This window comes from Apiospora phragmitis (assembly GCF_038363925.1).
Source record: "Apiospora phragmitis strain CBS 135458 chromosome Unknown utg000008l:1.0-3514335.0:1.0-3519231.0, whole genome shotgun sequence".
NCBI lineage: Eukaryota > Fungi > Ascomycota > Sordariomycetes > Amphisphaeriales > Apiosporaceae > Apiospora > Apiospora phragmitis.
The window spans coordinates 2914724-2929102 of NW_027117407.1; the positions used below are offsets into that span (position 1 = coordinate 2914724).

A 14379-nucleotide genomic window follows, 5' to 3' on the forward strand; every position below is an offset into this window, starting at 1 on the left:
ACGTAACGAACGCTTAAGCGAAACTACTAAGTAACGTAAAGCGTAATCAAGGGAGATCACTAAGCAGCGCCGAGCGCGCTTAAACGAGATTATTAAATAATAACGGATTAATAAAAGAAAGATTAAATATATAACCACGAACGTTTTTTATATATTTTATATAAATACTCTTTATTTTAATAATTAATTTAAGTATTAATTTAATTTATTAATAAAATAAATAGCCTTAATAACTTTATTATAAATATTTTTAAATCTACGCACCTTAATTATCTTTATTCTTATAAACTATTACCTATTATATTAATAAAAGCGGACTTTTATCGCACGTTTAAATACTCTCTCGTATTATTAATATAAACCCTAGTACGTCTTACTAAGTTTCTTTTAAAACCCGGATAGCGTTCGTTATAAATAAATAAATAATATTAAATATAATTAATAAAAATTACTAAGTAAACGTAATTAATAAAAAAAGAATTAAATATATATAACAACGAATATTCCTTATATATCTTATATAAATACTCTTTATTTTAATAATTAATTTAAATATTAATCTTAATTTATTAATAAAATAATTAACTTTATTAACTTTATTATATAAATACCTTCACTCGACCCTTTATTACTACGTTACGACTTAGCTATTACACGTTATATTAATAAAAGCGTTACTTTTATCGCACGTTTAAATACTCTCTTATATTATTAATATAAAACTAATGCCGTAAGATTCAATTATAACAAGATTCTATATCCGCCGGTCACGAAGAATTATAAGAAAATAAGTCTAACTATAAATACTAGAGGAGTGAGGTGCCTCATTATCATGTGACGAGGTATGAGTTAGACCAACTCATCAACATCACCTCTATACTATTAGACACGTAGTACTGTTCTTATGTAACGTTCTCGATGTATATGCCCACCCAGATGAGGGTGGCTTTCTAGAGTATGCTACCCTTGCATTTCCCAGGTCCTGGACGGTCTGAACTCTCCAAGATTTATCCAAAGTCATGCATTCACTCTCAAATTTCAAGGCACAAAGTCGCTCTTTATGCCTGGAACCTGCCTGGACCTGACTTCCGTCAACTTCCTCATGGAAGGGGGCTACAGCCACCATGTGCAACGCGGATCCAGAGTGGGACATACAGCGTGGGACTTGAAGTACCGTCCACAGTAGATTACTGTCAAGATGTACAAATTCATAAGTTTGATAGTTGAAAATAATTTATTTTCAAGACCGGTGAGAATTCATTGCGTCATGGGAGGAAATGGCTTTCGGGAATTCATCCAGCTTGATACATACATGTGCCGTTCTTGAAGATGACAGGGATGTTTGGACGAGCTAGTGTCCTGAATGGCATGAGATGACATGATCGGACGAACCTACCAAACTATGTATATTCTATGTAGGTCAAAGTGAAACACTCACAGGTTGGCTGCTAATTACGTAGTAGCAAGGCGCCTTAGGCTGTATGACGCATTTGCCAAACTGGAAATGTTGGTGGCGCAGTTCTATTTCTATTTGGTAAAAATAGAGACCGCTAGACTCGATATTCACTAGTTCTGTCATCATTAACCGCTGTGGAAGCCTAAATACTTTACCCACCCCTTGCAGGGTAGCCTACAGTAGTAAGCAGATGGATGCCTTTACTTATATAGCATAGCCCTGACGATCGGTGGGGTCCAGAGGCTGAGGCTGCAACTGAATGAGATGAAGCTGACCTGGGGATTATACGAGAGCCCCACATCAAGCGTCACCAGCCAATAAGCGGCCGTCTCTAGGGGCCCTCTCCACAGTGCTGAAATTGAGTAACTAGGAGACATGCAAGCTTCGTCTATACGTGCTGAGTGCTACCAAGAGATCGACACTCAGAAATAGTAGACGCGCTTGGCGTTGAGCAGATATTCTCTGTATAAAGGGCATCTGAATGACGCCGAGGAATCAAGACTTGAAGCACATCTGCATCCCAACACGAGACCACAAACAGTCTGTACAAGCCTCTTCCTCTCTTCGACGCCAGGAAACCAACTCCACACTGCAGGTTATTTATTGCCTCCACCAAGTCTTCACACCTACTACAACTCTCATCCCTTTTCCAAGAGCAACCATGCAGTTCCTCTCCTTCACCGCCGCCATCGCCGCCCTGGCCCTCGGCGCCTCGGCACTCCCGGACCAAAGCGTGAAGCGCTACGAGGCCGACTGCGTCTGCAACAGCGCCGCGGCCAAGCAGAGCGGGGGCTGCGCCGTTACCAAGCCCGACCCGGACCCCAGCAAGCCCGAGCTGCACTTCCAGGTCGCCTGCGGCCACGAGTGCAGCGTGTCCCTGGGCGGCACGAACGTCCATTTCTACGGCTACAGCTCCACCCAGCCCGAGTCCTGCAACGATGCCCTGACGCCGGGGGCGTTCTGCCTGTTCGACTGGTACGGTCGGTACGTGAGCGTCGACTGCAGACCTTGAGCTTGGCGGCACACACTCGACTGCGTAGTATAAACGGCGAGACGCATCCGCCGTTCGCGTCGTAGAGCGTGCTGCAGCGTTGCGCGCAGGGCGGGAGCTCGGAGAAGGGGACGAACATCGTTATATCAGCAAATGGAGTTGTGCGGCGGTGGAGGTCAGCGTCGCCGCGGGTACTAACAACAGTGCTTGACAGACGTACTAGCACCCATTCTGAGGGGGTATTGGACGCTGTTGAAGTCGGGAACAGTTAATTGATATCTGAATATTGATTTAAAGCCCTTTAGGGGTGATCTGGTGTTTTATTCATTGATTGTATTCTCCTTTCTCTCTCAGCTTTCATTTGAGCTGAGCTCTCATTCCAGTTTGGTCGTTACACGAATCATGCAGGGGTGGCGGATCTAGTGCTGTGCTTCGTTAGGAATCACGGCACCTGCATGTAATGATATCTGCACGGCTCATGAGAATGAAAAAAGAGCCCCGTCGTATTGATTACCTCCCTGTATCCCTTAGGTATATCAAATATGTAATCAATATTAGTCGTCCTTGCCATGTTTCCCCGCTTCCCAGCCGACAGTTATCCAGCTCTTATGCGTGGTGCAGTGGTATATAGAGGTCAAAATCCACGAACAAGGCCCAATATGTGCGTAATATATTGTATAGCCCGACACTTGACCCACTCTGGCTGGATCAGAACCGACCCCAAGGCACCGTGGAGTAGAGGTAGAAGTCGTCTTGGATATATCCAAGCGCAAGTTCAGTCACATCTGAACACGAGAGCTGTACATATCACTCTTACCGTGAATATAGATCTAGTTTGTTGTGATCACAGAACCAGACAAACACAAGTTGGTAGACATTTGTATCGTAGCCAGCTCTGGGGCAAGGCGCAGTTCGAGGGGGGCATCACATATTAATTACTCGGTATCACGTGACCGGTAGTCCTCATCACGAGCCATGCAGTGACCCGGCCTGGCATGAAATTTAGGGGTTAAAGCCATGGGATCATTTGTTTCCCCAAATCCCCGTGAAGACACTATTGGGAGTGAGACCAAAATCCAAGATGAGGTCCCATATTCGCAAGAGTACAAAGGCCTCTCATGTACATTGGTGGTCGGAACAAACAATTCAATGATAGCCCGCGAGTTCAGTATGGTCATCAGCAGACGGCACGGATTGCTTAACCTAGGCGGCATCCTGACCATGCTGTCTGAGACCCGCAGCCCCGCCTCCAAGATCGGCAGACTTTGAATGCCAAATCGAACATCAAGATGATACCTAGTGGATCATTGGGGCAAGGTTGGCAGTTGGGGCTGAGAAAGCCAAACCTGGAGACACGTGTAGGGCCTGGTAACACCCCAAATGCTTCCAATAGTCCGAGTATTGTATTATCAATATAGAAGTGCGCTAGTACGACCGGGGCCGTTTTTCTTCTTCTCTGGAACCAAGGTTATACGCAGTAAAAACCGGGAAGGCCGTCGCACGTAGCGTTACTTACGGTGCATAAGCCCTCCGGCCAATCAGCTTTCACGGAGCAGTCAGCGGTCGAGGGGATAACCCGGCTGTTCGGCTCGCTGGACCCTCCTTTCACGGCACCCAACAGCCGGGGGATGATGAATCCTCACGCAGCGTACGTAAGACGCCGGCACTCCGACCTCAGATTTTTCGTTCATTTCAGCCCCAAACCTCTTGGCGCCAAGGTCCTACCCGACCACTACGTAAAGTAGCCAATACCCATATGGCCAAAAATCAACACGTACAAGGTCATATACCGGAACGAATTGTACCAAGGTGTTGGTATATTCCGCAGGTCTTCCCCTTGAGTTGGTGCGTAGTCTATATCTGATGCCACCACACAACTTTGAAGAGTCTGAACAACCTCAATGAGCTACTACAACAACCACGATCAAGGCGGCTATCGGCAGGATAGCTATCAACAGGGTGGCTACCAGCAAGGTGGTTATCAGCAGGGCGGCTATCCGCCTCAACAATACGGAGGCACTCCGGGCGGGCAAGGGGAGGCCGCGTCCTTCTACAGCACACCTGTCCCTCAGAATACCTTTGCCGCCAGCCAGGACAAGGGCCAGACCCCGTACAGCGGCCAAAGCCAGTACGCTGGCCAGAGCGGATACGCTGGCCAGAGTCAATATGGCGATGGCCAACAGCGCGGCTTCGAAGACCCTGCTGCCGGGGAGCGAGGGCTGACGGGAGCCCTGGCCGGAGGCGCTGCCGGCGCTTTCGGTGGCAACTCTCTGGGCGGCAGCAAGGCCGCCGCGGTGGCCGGCGCACTCATCGGGGCGTTCATGGGGCACCAGGGCCAAGACAGGATCTCCGACTGGCGAGACAACCGCAAAGAGGAGGAGCAACGGAGGGGGAGGAGGAGATGAAGCGCAAACACACATCGGAGATGGCCGCATATGGTTCGTCCTCTCACTCTCGGTCGCGTTCGCGGTCGCGGTTCCGGGACTCTGGCCATCGCCATCACCACCACCACCATCACCACAGGCACCATAGTCATCACAGTCACTCACGATCGCCCAGTCGCCATCGACACTACTACTGATCAAGCGACCCGGACGCTACCGAGACTTAGCCTGGCTGAATTCAAGAGAGAGAGAGAACGGCGCGGTAAGGAGAATACGACTTCTTCCTGGGAAAGAGCCTATAATTACTAAATTAGGAATATATATTTACATGAGACACTCCCCTAAACAAAGCCCCTGAAAACTCACAACTACGACGTGCACAGTTCCTTAATTAAATGTAAGAGAGTCTATAATGGTGGGATTAGTCTTATTAATGACTGAAGGCGACACGGTTAACCCCGTATACCCGTTTCCCATGTAGTTCTCAGAAAATCCGGATGTAACATTGAATATGGTCCGGGGATATGCTTCTACCCCCGGCACCTGCGGAGCAATGACGGCTTGTTTGAAATCTGCTCGGTCAAAGTATACTTGTACTCCGGCAGGCAGGCATGCCGAAATGCTGCGGAAACCCATAACATCCCATATCAGAGGGTAGGTTATAGTAATATGGTATTATGTGTTAAATCACAGGGATGACGTGACATGTTAGTAAACTAAAGAGTTGACCTCCCGAGAGCTCCGGATTGCTTGCATACCGGGTTTACAAGTAGTGCGGCATATCCAAATAGCCCAAGGCCTATCATTGACTGATATGAACCTGGTAGTTTTCCCGGGGAGCCAATGGTTATACCGTTAAACTGTTTATAACGGATAATAGTCACGGGACTGGCTATGTTTACCACAAATTGATAAATAAATAGGATATACTTCTTGGAAGGCCCCTTTAAATCCAATACAACATCTCTTCTCCACATCCAACCGGAAGATCGTCAAGTTGCATGATGGCCGACCTCACCTTCCGCAATTATACATCCCAGCAGGCCGCCTCCTATGCAACGCATCGCGGCGGATATGAGCCCGATATATATCACGAGGTTCTCGCTTACCACACCTCACAAGGAGGAGATCTCGACACAGTATTCGACGTCGGTTGCGGAACAGGAGGAGCGACGCGTCAACTCGCAGTCTACTTTGCCCGGGCTGCAGGATGCGACCCGGGACGGGAGATGATCGCCAAAGCAATCGAGCTCGGCCCCGGAACTGAAGGCAAGGCGGTAATCCGGTACGAGGGTCCTCGGGGCCGAAAGCCTCAACGAATCCTGTCTCGTGGATCCCGCCTCGTTGGACTTGCTTACCGCAGCAATGGCTGTACGTTGCATTGACGTGCCCCTACCCCCATCTCTCTCTTCCGCGTAAATTGGCCACATTCACTGACCTTATCGCAGGCTCACTGGTTCGAAATCGATCTGTTCTGGCACCAGGCAGCTCGTATGGTCAAGCCTGGGGGCACTGTCGCTCTCTGGACAAAGTCGTCGCTTTACTGCCGTAAGCATCCTGCACTGCACAAACTCATGCAACCCCCCCGCACGGGGCTGACCGCCGTACCCCGCAGATCCCTCGACGCCCAACGTAAGCAACGTCCAGAGGGCTCTGAGTCATCTTGAGGACGACGTGCTGGGCCCTTATGAGCTCACCGCCAATAATATCTCTCGAACCATGTACGTGAGCCTCCGCATGCCCTGGTCAGTCGACCCGCCTACCGCGGAATTCCCTCAGGCCCTGTCCGTGCGGCGTGAGTGGAACAAGGATGGAAAGCTCGAGCCTGGCCAGGACGACTTCTACGGCGGCTCTTCCGCCATGACGCTGGAGGATCTGGCCAATGGTCTGGGGACTTCAAGCATGGTGACGCGATGGCGGAGAGGACCATCCCGAACTGGTCGGCACCGATGGCGATTGCGTGGTACAGACCATGAAAGCGGTTTCCGAAGCCACGGGGTCAGGGACTGAAGATTATGGGACCCTCACAATCAAAGTAGGCTACACAACGACACTGTTGCTGTTTACCAGGGCAAATTAATCAAGATGGGCTAATAGCGGGTGAATGAGACATGTGAGCCTTGTGTCTGAGGGGGATGTGGTGCGGGCGTGGAATGTGCGACAAGGCGATGCGCTAAGTGACAGATAGAAGAGGTGGTAACTAGAAATGAGAAAAGTTAGGCAAGCCTACAGGTCACTAGAAGTGCGGGTGCGTGTTTTTATATATACCCTGACCAATAGTGACTGGCGATATTTATGCTATGTTAAGAGTCGTAATATTCCTAGGAAATACGACGGTCTCTAAAGGCAAAGTTCCCAGTAGCCCATTCCTACACAGAACAGGGATAAATCTCACGAGGTTGTAGTCAGCAGCCGGTCCGGTTTTAGATGTATCGCTGTGGTATTTCTCACGCCGAGGATTGGCTGGAAACTTACATAGCATGATTGTTACGTCGTAGCCAGCAAAGGCTGGTGGATTATCGTGCAATATAAGCCAATACAAGACTAGCAGAGAACAGGGCTAGTCTCCATCTTCGTCTAATCGCCGTAGGTATTCCCGATTTGGACCAACGTGTTCCCCCATGGCTCACGTCAATCTCAGGTTTTACAACGTGGGATGGAACGCGCTGGCCTACACGTACCTCGTAGAGATCTTGCCCTACCAGCAACGGGCCAAGGAAATCGCCGTGGAGCAGCTCATGCTCCGCTTCGCCGTGTTTTTCAATACGTATGTGAACCCCATTGAGCTCGACTGGATCGGGTGGAAGTACTACATCGTGTACTGTATCTGGATCCTGGTGGAGATTGTGACCGTCTGTAAGTGATGATACTCTCTGCAAGACCGGCCCCGCAGCGTGAAACAACCGCAGCCTAGCTTCTGAAGTCGGTACTGATCAGTCACTTACTATTTCAGACATGTTCTTCCCCGAAACATACGGGCAGGACACTGGAAGAGCTCTCTTTCATGTTTGAGGGCAAGGCAGTCCAGCAGGAAGGAGAGAGTAATGTCGACAAGCAATTGGAGATGGAGCCTATCGATAACTTGGCTGGCCACAAAAGGGGGCCAGAAGTCTGATGTCTAAAAGTCATAACATGAAAACCGAGGTTTGCGTCAAAACGAGTGTATTTTGGACAGCACACTCTGGCGGTCCTGCCTGGTGCTACAATATCAATGCCTTTGGCAGATGGACGATAATATAAGGTTGTCTAAATGAGAGTAGACTGGTATAAAAACGAAATCCCACCCATGGTATCAACTATCCCTGCTCGCAAGTGATAACGCCAAATAAAACCACAAACCAAACCCCGCCACTGAAACACTGGCTAAAACATGTTGGCTTTGTCAGAGGGGACAAGACTTTTTGCTCTTTCACCGAGGACCTTCACGACTCAAAAATCCCCAGACTCCACATCACTGATGTAGCGATCCTCGCTGTCCCGGCTGCCCAGCCTCGACGCATCGCCGAGCCATGTTAGCCGCGGCCCTGTATATTTCCTCTGATCCTCGACCCTGGGAGTCCGGGGAGGCGAAAGCCTCGACCAGGACCACCTACTGGAATCATTGCATCCAAATGCGGTGGGTACAGTCTCGGACGACTTCCGACTTAGCGGGTATCCGTCTTGGGGGCTGGGTGCCCGTTCAGATCCAGCCAGAGAGTGGAAATCGACTGTTCGGCGCGGTGGTGGGTTGGCTCAACATTGTGGATATTGTTGTTGTTGTTGCTGCTGCTGCTGTTGTTGCTGCTATTGATCCTGTTGCTGTTTTTGTTGTCATTTTTGTTGATGATGTTGGCATTGGCATTGGCATTGGCTGCTGTAGTTGCCCGCGTGTCTGGATGCTTGCTGGTGGTGAAGCCCGACATCCTCGGATTGCTGCAGAGCCTAAAGCTCGTAAGATATTGTGTTATCGGAGGGGCACTCAGGCCCAAGGCTTCGGGTAGATGTCTCGTGAAGAATGATTTTGTGGCAGGTACGGAGGCACATATCTGAATAATACGGAGGTATTCTTAGCAAAGTAGTATCTCAACATGACAGGGTGGCCAAGTAAACTCACAATGCCAGTATTCAACTCAATAGCACTGCTCCAAAACACGGAACCGGCATGGTACGTCAAGTCGTAGTCGACAGTCATGTGCCATGTGATATATGTACGAAAGACGCCCACGCCACAAGCGAGAAAGCCCAAGCTGAAGAGACCCACGACAACGAGCCGGTTGCGGGTAGTCAACTGTAGCTTCATGACCGTGACGATGGGTAGAAGAACCACGACAAAGTCGGTGAAGGTGTTGATAATTCCCGCGCTCAGGAGATGAGCGGCTTCGTCAAGGCAGTTATGCGACTCGGCCATTACGTTCCAATAATTCGAAATGGGTCTGTATAATAAGCAATCAGCAAGTAACCCATATTCAATGGCTGGGGAGAAAGAGTCTTTCTGGTTTGAAAAAGGGGGTTCCCATACCTGCATTGGAAGATGACGACAAGACAGAAGATGACCGAGTTGAGCGAGATCAAAACTCCGCAAACCGTCACGAAAATCTTCAACTGCGACCGACTGGCACCCAACAGTCTCCACAGATTAGAAAGTATGGACAGCTTGGTGAAACATGATGCGAAATTGAAAAGGTTGACCGCGATCATGCTGTGGATGTGGCCAACGCTGTCAGAGCTTCATTCTCGTCTACATGCAATCGATACAGGGTAAGGGATGGGAGAACATACACGATTTTCAGTCCGTTCTCGAATTTGGTCGGCTCTACATCGTATATATGTAGCCCCCATCCAACCGTTTGCTTGGCTAAGATGGCGATACCTGTGAAGCCTGTCGCAAATAGCTGGTGCAATCATCATCAGTTAGTGTATGGCCATGTGTAAAAACCGAGGGGGAGAGTCAGATGGGAAGGGGTCTCATACGTATGCTGCCATGATGAAGCCATCATCCATCCCGAATCCCCTCGTGATGTGTATGCGGGTATACATACGGATAGCGATCATGACCGTCACGATAGCGGTGAGAACATAAACCACAATCTCCCCGGCTGGACCTTGGCGTCGTGGATGCTTGTAGTCGGGCACCGGCCAGCTGGCCACGACCTCGGGGGGCGGGAACTTCATGTCGGGGCAGGTGCGGACTCCGTCCAGATCCTATTCCCGTTGAGTAGACATTAATACCCGTACAGTTCTGTATGCCTGATGGGTTTGAAGACGAGGTAACGATATTATAAGAGACCAACAGCGGGTGGAGAGGCGCACTCCACAAGACACTCCGCAAGGCACCCCGCAAGGGGAATAGGCGTCCCATATATGCATTCAGGTATAAAAATTCCGACATCTCTCGTTTCTACGGAGTGGATAGCTTGAAATCGAAGGGAATCGCAAGCAAAGCCCAATGCACGATCCGGTCCGCGATCGCGCATACGTCAATGCATTCCCCTCAGTAGACAGACGTCAAACGGTCTGCCATGTGAAGGTCTTCACCAGCGAAATGGGGCATCTGTGACTTTTTGCTATGAAATATGGGTTATGGCCTCATCCGGCAGCCAAATGTAGGTGATTCATCACTTGTCATATTAGTGCCTTGCGTCGGCTGGAGGAGAAAGACGCCACTCAATTCAGGTTGGAGAGAATTGCTTTTTTTTCTTTTCTTCTTTCTCTCTCTCTCTCTCCTTTTTTTTTTTTTTGCACGTTCTGCAGTGGTCCACCCTTGACCTCTTCACCTCCTGTAGGGTCTCTGCGGTTTCATCTCTAAGGCATACAACCGGGTCGACTTGCATCATACAGGATCTTCATCATGGTATTGTCCTACGGGTCATTGCAGTTACGGCACTGGTAAAACTGGTTACTATGGCGTAAAGGGGCTTGGCTGGAGGAGGTATGTAAAGAGATGTGATACACCTACTATGTACTTCCAAGAGCTAAACTGCACGGCCACTCACGCCACACCTATTTTTAGCTGCGTACTTGAAATTTATCAATAATCAGCCTTGCACACCACAACAATACCTTTACCAATACCGACACGCATACGAGCCTCCTTTCGAGCCGATCAGCATATAGTCATGTTAGGTGGCTCAACCGATGCACCTGTTTTGATTGGTCAAATAGCTGGAGCTCCGATTGAGATCCACCTGGCGGTGTGTGGCAGCTGGCAGAAGCTGTAAGTACATAGTAGGTTTTAGGGTGGGGCGACATAGTAGGTGTATCACATCTCTATGTAAACTAAGTATCCCCTTGACCGCTAACTATAGTAATAAAACTGGGTTTTAATTAGTAATATCTCATTAGTCGCATAGATTATTAAAAGGGATATGTTGGCATAGTCACGTGGTGTACACGCTTATCGATTGGTTAAAAACTCGCCCTATTCTTATTACTATAGTTAGCGATCACTGGGATATTGTAGTATTGCTAGGAGGGTCACTGTGGAGCCTGTACTATACATGTTACCCCCTAAAAGTTTGTTAATTGACGGATACCGTTTCGGACTTAGATGAAGTATCGACAGGCCATATTTATATAGGAAGTACATCGAGCATCTCATCTGAAACATAAAAAACAAAGAATGCCACCGTAAAAGGTATCGCAACTAAACAGCTGTTATACATTTCAGCACGATAGAGATATTGCAGACACATGAAATACCTTTACCAGGGCTCTCGCACAAGGGTACGGATTAAACAAACTTTTAGGAGGTAACGTGTATGTTTTCATGTTTTCGCGTTTTCAAGCAGTCCTACACAACTCAGATATCTAATTACTATCCAATGAGGGCTATCGTCATAGCCTTTCGATAACATCAAAGGTAAATACGCATGTATGGAACGGTAGAGGTCGCTCGAAGCCGATTTCACGGACATTACTCCCACAAGGTAGCTTATGCAAGCGACACCATCCCCACGTCCTACGGGGCTTCAATAACCGATCGGAGATCACGCATGCGGGCGCCGGGCGTATCGGGTAGCAAGCACATCAAGACGCTGCAGGACCCCCCCCCCCATGAAGATGTCCCACACATCATCTGCACGTCTCATTAGACGTGCAAATCGTTCGGACAGGAGTCAATGGGCTTGGGATGAAACGGACAAAGGCCAATTATTATGCCCCTTGACCCGGCTGTGGCCAAGTGGGAGTTGTCCCCCCTACCCCTACCCCTGTCCCTGCCCCTACCCCTGTCCCTGCCCCTGTCAATGTACGTTTCTGGGGATCAAAACCTCGAGGCGAGCTTCCTAGCCGCGGAGATCATGTCAAGGACGAACAACGAGGGGTTCAGCTAACCGAGACAGATAGACGACTTGTCTTCACAGAAATTTCCATAGCCTACTGTAGATGCCGAATCCTGGGTTGTCAGTGCCTGCGCTTCGTGGCTGCGAACTTGCGCAGCCCTTTGACCCTGGTCGTGGCTTGGCACCACATGAAGTCCCACTATTTGCCCTGGAACCTGCGGCCTGTCATGACGTGCATACAAAGTTGAATCTAATATCCCCTAAGCTGCCATAACGCTGCTTTTCGTACAATACTTTCGCTAAATGATCAACACGGTCGTGCATTCCGTAACCAGGTGAGCTTGACCAATCAAATAACACACCGAGCACAACGGACGTTCAAAACGCCACTCCGATCGTACTAAAATTATCCCTGGCCAGTACAGTACCGTCAAATGTGGTGGAAAGCAGCGTTGTGGCAGCTTAGGGGATATCGAAGTCACAAAATCGTATGAGCCGATAATTAGTGACTGACCGCCGTGTCCTCTATAATTATAACAAGTTATGAGAGCCTCATAGTCTTCGTATACAACCCTAAGCGGATATTGCTCTAGGGCCGGATATTTAAGGGCGTTTCGCGGCAGGGGGCGGAAAGTTGTTGTCGTCTCCGAAGCTGCAGTCGTGAATCGAAGCTCGCCGGGACTAGGAGACGGAAATCCGGTTGATCAATGTTTTTTTTGCGTGGGTGTCTCCGGGATCCAGGGGCTCTATTAGCGTAAAAACCAACTGCGTGGGAACATTGAGAGTTGCTTTAGGCTCGCAGGACTCTGATTGCAGAAAAAGGGAAGAAAAAAAGAAGCAAAACCACGGACGATCTCGACTTATATGGCAACTATAACGTAGACCCCTAATCTGTATAGAGATGTAATAAGAGAGGTTATATAGCCCAAAGGGCCCCTCTGCTCATTGCGACGTTATATCCCGCCTGTTTCATCTCTTATTTCGTTAACCCGGATCACACCCCCGCCCATCGATCGGATCAATTCACGCCTCGACCACCACCACATTCTTGAAGTCAAGAAACGTGGCCAAGTTGCCTTAGTCTCCTCCCTTTAACTTCGACCCGGTGCCTACTTTAGTCATGCTATCAAATACGAAAGGCTCAAAAATCTACGTGACTACGAATACTGGGTTCCCGTTTCCTCTCGGAGACCTGAAACCCTCAAGGAAATCGAGCCTCTCGGCCTCCTCCTACAGCGCTATCCAAAAGAATGTCGGTGAGTATAGGTATTGTAAGCGAGCACTTTATTGTTCGGTTCGGAAATTCCCACTGTTCCTCGTAAGTCATCGTCAGAGTTGTGGTACATACTGGGGTATTTTGACTAGCACGTGTGTTTGAGTGTTTCATGGCAATCATCGGTGGGCGACTTTCGGGCAAGAGGTGTGGCCGAATTATCATTCTATTGGAGTGTCAATGCCGCAGTAGCAAGGTCAGTACGATAATCAGCTCCATTTCTTCACCTGGCCCTGCGTATCCTGTGCTGTGAGTATAGTACCGGCTACTGTACCTCTAGAGCGATATCGGTATTCCTGGAGAGCCCCTTTTAAGGACAGCGGAGGCATCCGGACCAGCCTCCACGTTGCACTTCCCTCCTTTCCTCTAGATGGGCTTTACCACGGTACATGTTTCTCTGCGGCACGAACGGACCAATTGGTATCACGACCGGTTCATGCTGAATCCTAGATGGGTTCGTTCGTCTTCTTCCGCTCCTCGGCGTTCCAGACACGTCAGTCCGGCGTACACGTGGGCTTTCTCGCAGCCCTTTTGCTTCAACCCCTAACTGTCTTAGAGAACTCCAAACTACGCGCCATGGTGGCGGCTTCTGCTGCTCTTGCGGGCAACTCCGTCATACTGAGCTGCTTGGGCGATAAGATATGGAATTTGCGATAGCCGCTTGGATTTGCTACTCTTTCTACTTCTTGCGACTGGGTGGCTCAACACAGCCCCTTCAGATCCGGAACGTAGCCTTGCTTCACAGCTTGTGCTTTGTCAACAGGCAGTTCAACATCGAGTTCTCGCTCTTCCTCTACCGTCATCTCGAGGTTAAGGATGGCCCGGGGCTGAGTAGCCTTACCGAATGTACCAGATGTCTGCGATACACCAAAGAAATATCCTTTTCTGGCCCGCGCATGGGAAGCGAAGCGAATGACACTTCCAGGAGGATCCTGCACTCTATTGCACGCCTGGAAGGGTTTAGGTTCGTGTTCTCTTCCCGTACTTGAGACTTGGATCTGACGCATCGTTGCAAG

General features: G+C 49.2%; 7 protein-coding genes across 7 annotated transcripts; 4 read left to right on the plus strand and 3 right to left on the minus strand.

The window, feature by feature from the left end:
* Positions 1 to 2117: 2117 nt before the first annotated feature.
* On the plus strand, positions 2118 to 2468 carry PG994_009322 (uncharacterized protein; the record flags this gene model as incomplete). Its single annotated transcript, XM_066860731.1, has 1 exon — positions 2118 to 2468. One exon carries the CDS (start codon positions 2118 to 2120, stop codon positions 2466 to 2468), a length of 351 nt encoding a protein of 116 aa, XP_066714320.1.
* A 1880-nt stretch (positions 2469 to 4348) lies between these two features.
* PG994_009323 (uncharacterized protein) lies at positions 4349 to 4852 on the plus strand (the record flags this gene model as incomplete). The annotated part of the gene is made up of 1 exon (XM_066860732.1): positions 4349 to 4852. The coding sequence occupies one exon, from the start codon at positions 4349 to 4351 to the stop codon at positions 4850 to 4852; it is 504 nt and encodes a 167-aa protein (XP_066714321.1).
* Positions 4853 to 5835: 983 nt separating this feature from the next.
* Positions 5836 to 6841, plus strand: PG994_009324 (methyltransferase tdiE; the record flags this gene model as incomplete). The annotated part of the gene is made up of 3 exons (XM_066860733.1): positions 5836 to 6108; positions 6280 to 6379; positions 6447 to 6841. The coding sequence occupies 3 exons, from the start codon at positions 5836 to 5838 to the stop codon at positions 6839 to 6841; spliced, it is 768 nt and encodes a 255-aa protein (XP_066714322.1).
* Positions 6842 to 7452: 611 nt separating this feature from the next.
* PG994_009325 (Lactose permease) lies at positions 7453 to 7843 on the plus strand (the record flags this gene model as incomplete). Its single annotated transcript, XM_066860734.1, has 2 exons — positions 7453 to 7687; positions 7746 to 7843. 2 exons carry the CDS (start codon positions 7453 to 7455, stop codon positions 7841 to 7843), a joined length of 333 nt encoding a protein of 110 aa, XP_066714323.1.
* A 632-nt stretch (positions 7844 to 8475) lies between these two features.
* PG994_009326 (uncharacterized protein) lies at positions 8476 to 8733 on the minus strand (the record flags this gene model as incomplete). Its single annotated transcript, XM_066860735.1, has 1 exon — positions 8476 to 8733. One exon carries the CDS (start codon positions 8731 to 8733, stop codon positions 8476 to 8478), a length of 258 nt encoding a protein of 85 aa, XP_066714324.1.
* Positions 8734 to 8789: 56 nt separating this feature from the next.
* Positions 8790 to 9982, minus strand: PG994_009327 (uncharacterized protein; the record flags this gene model as incomplete). Its single annotated transcript, XM_066860736.1, has 4 exons — positions 8790 to 9243; positions 9330 to 9536; positions 9590 to 9702; positions 9782 to 9982. The coding sequence occupies 4 exons, from the start codon at positions 9980 to 9982 to the stop codon at positions 8790 to 8792; spliced, it is 975 nt and encodes a 324-aa protein (XP_066714325.1).
* A 4082-nt stretch (positions 9983 to 14064) lies between these two features.
* Positions 14065 to 14370, minus strand: PG994_009328 (uncharacterized protein; the record flags this gene model as incomplete). Its single annotated transcript, XM_066860737.1, has 1 exon — positions 14065 to 14370. The coding sequence occupies one exon, from the start codon at positions 14368 to 14370 to the stop codon at positions 14065 to 14067; it is 306 nt and encodes a 101-aa protein (XP_066714326.1).
* Between the last annotated feature and the right edge of the window lie 9 nt (positions 14371 to 14379).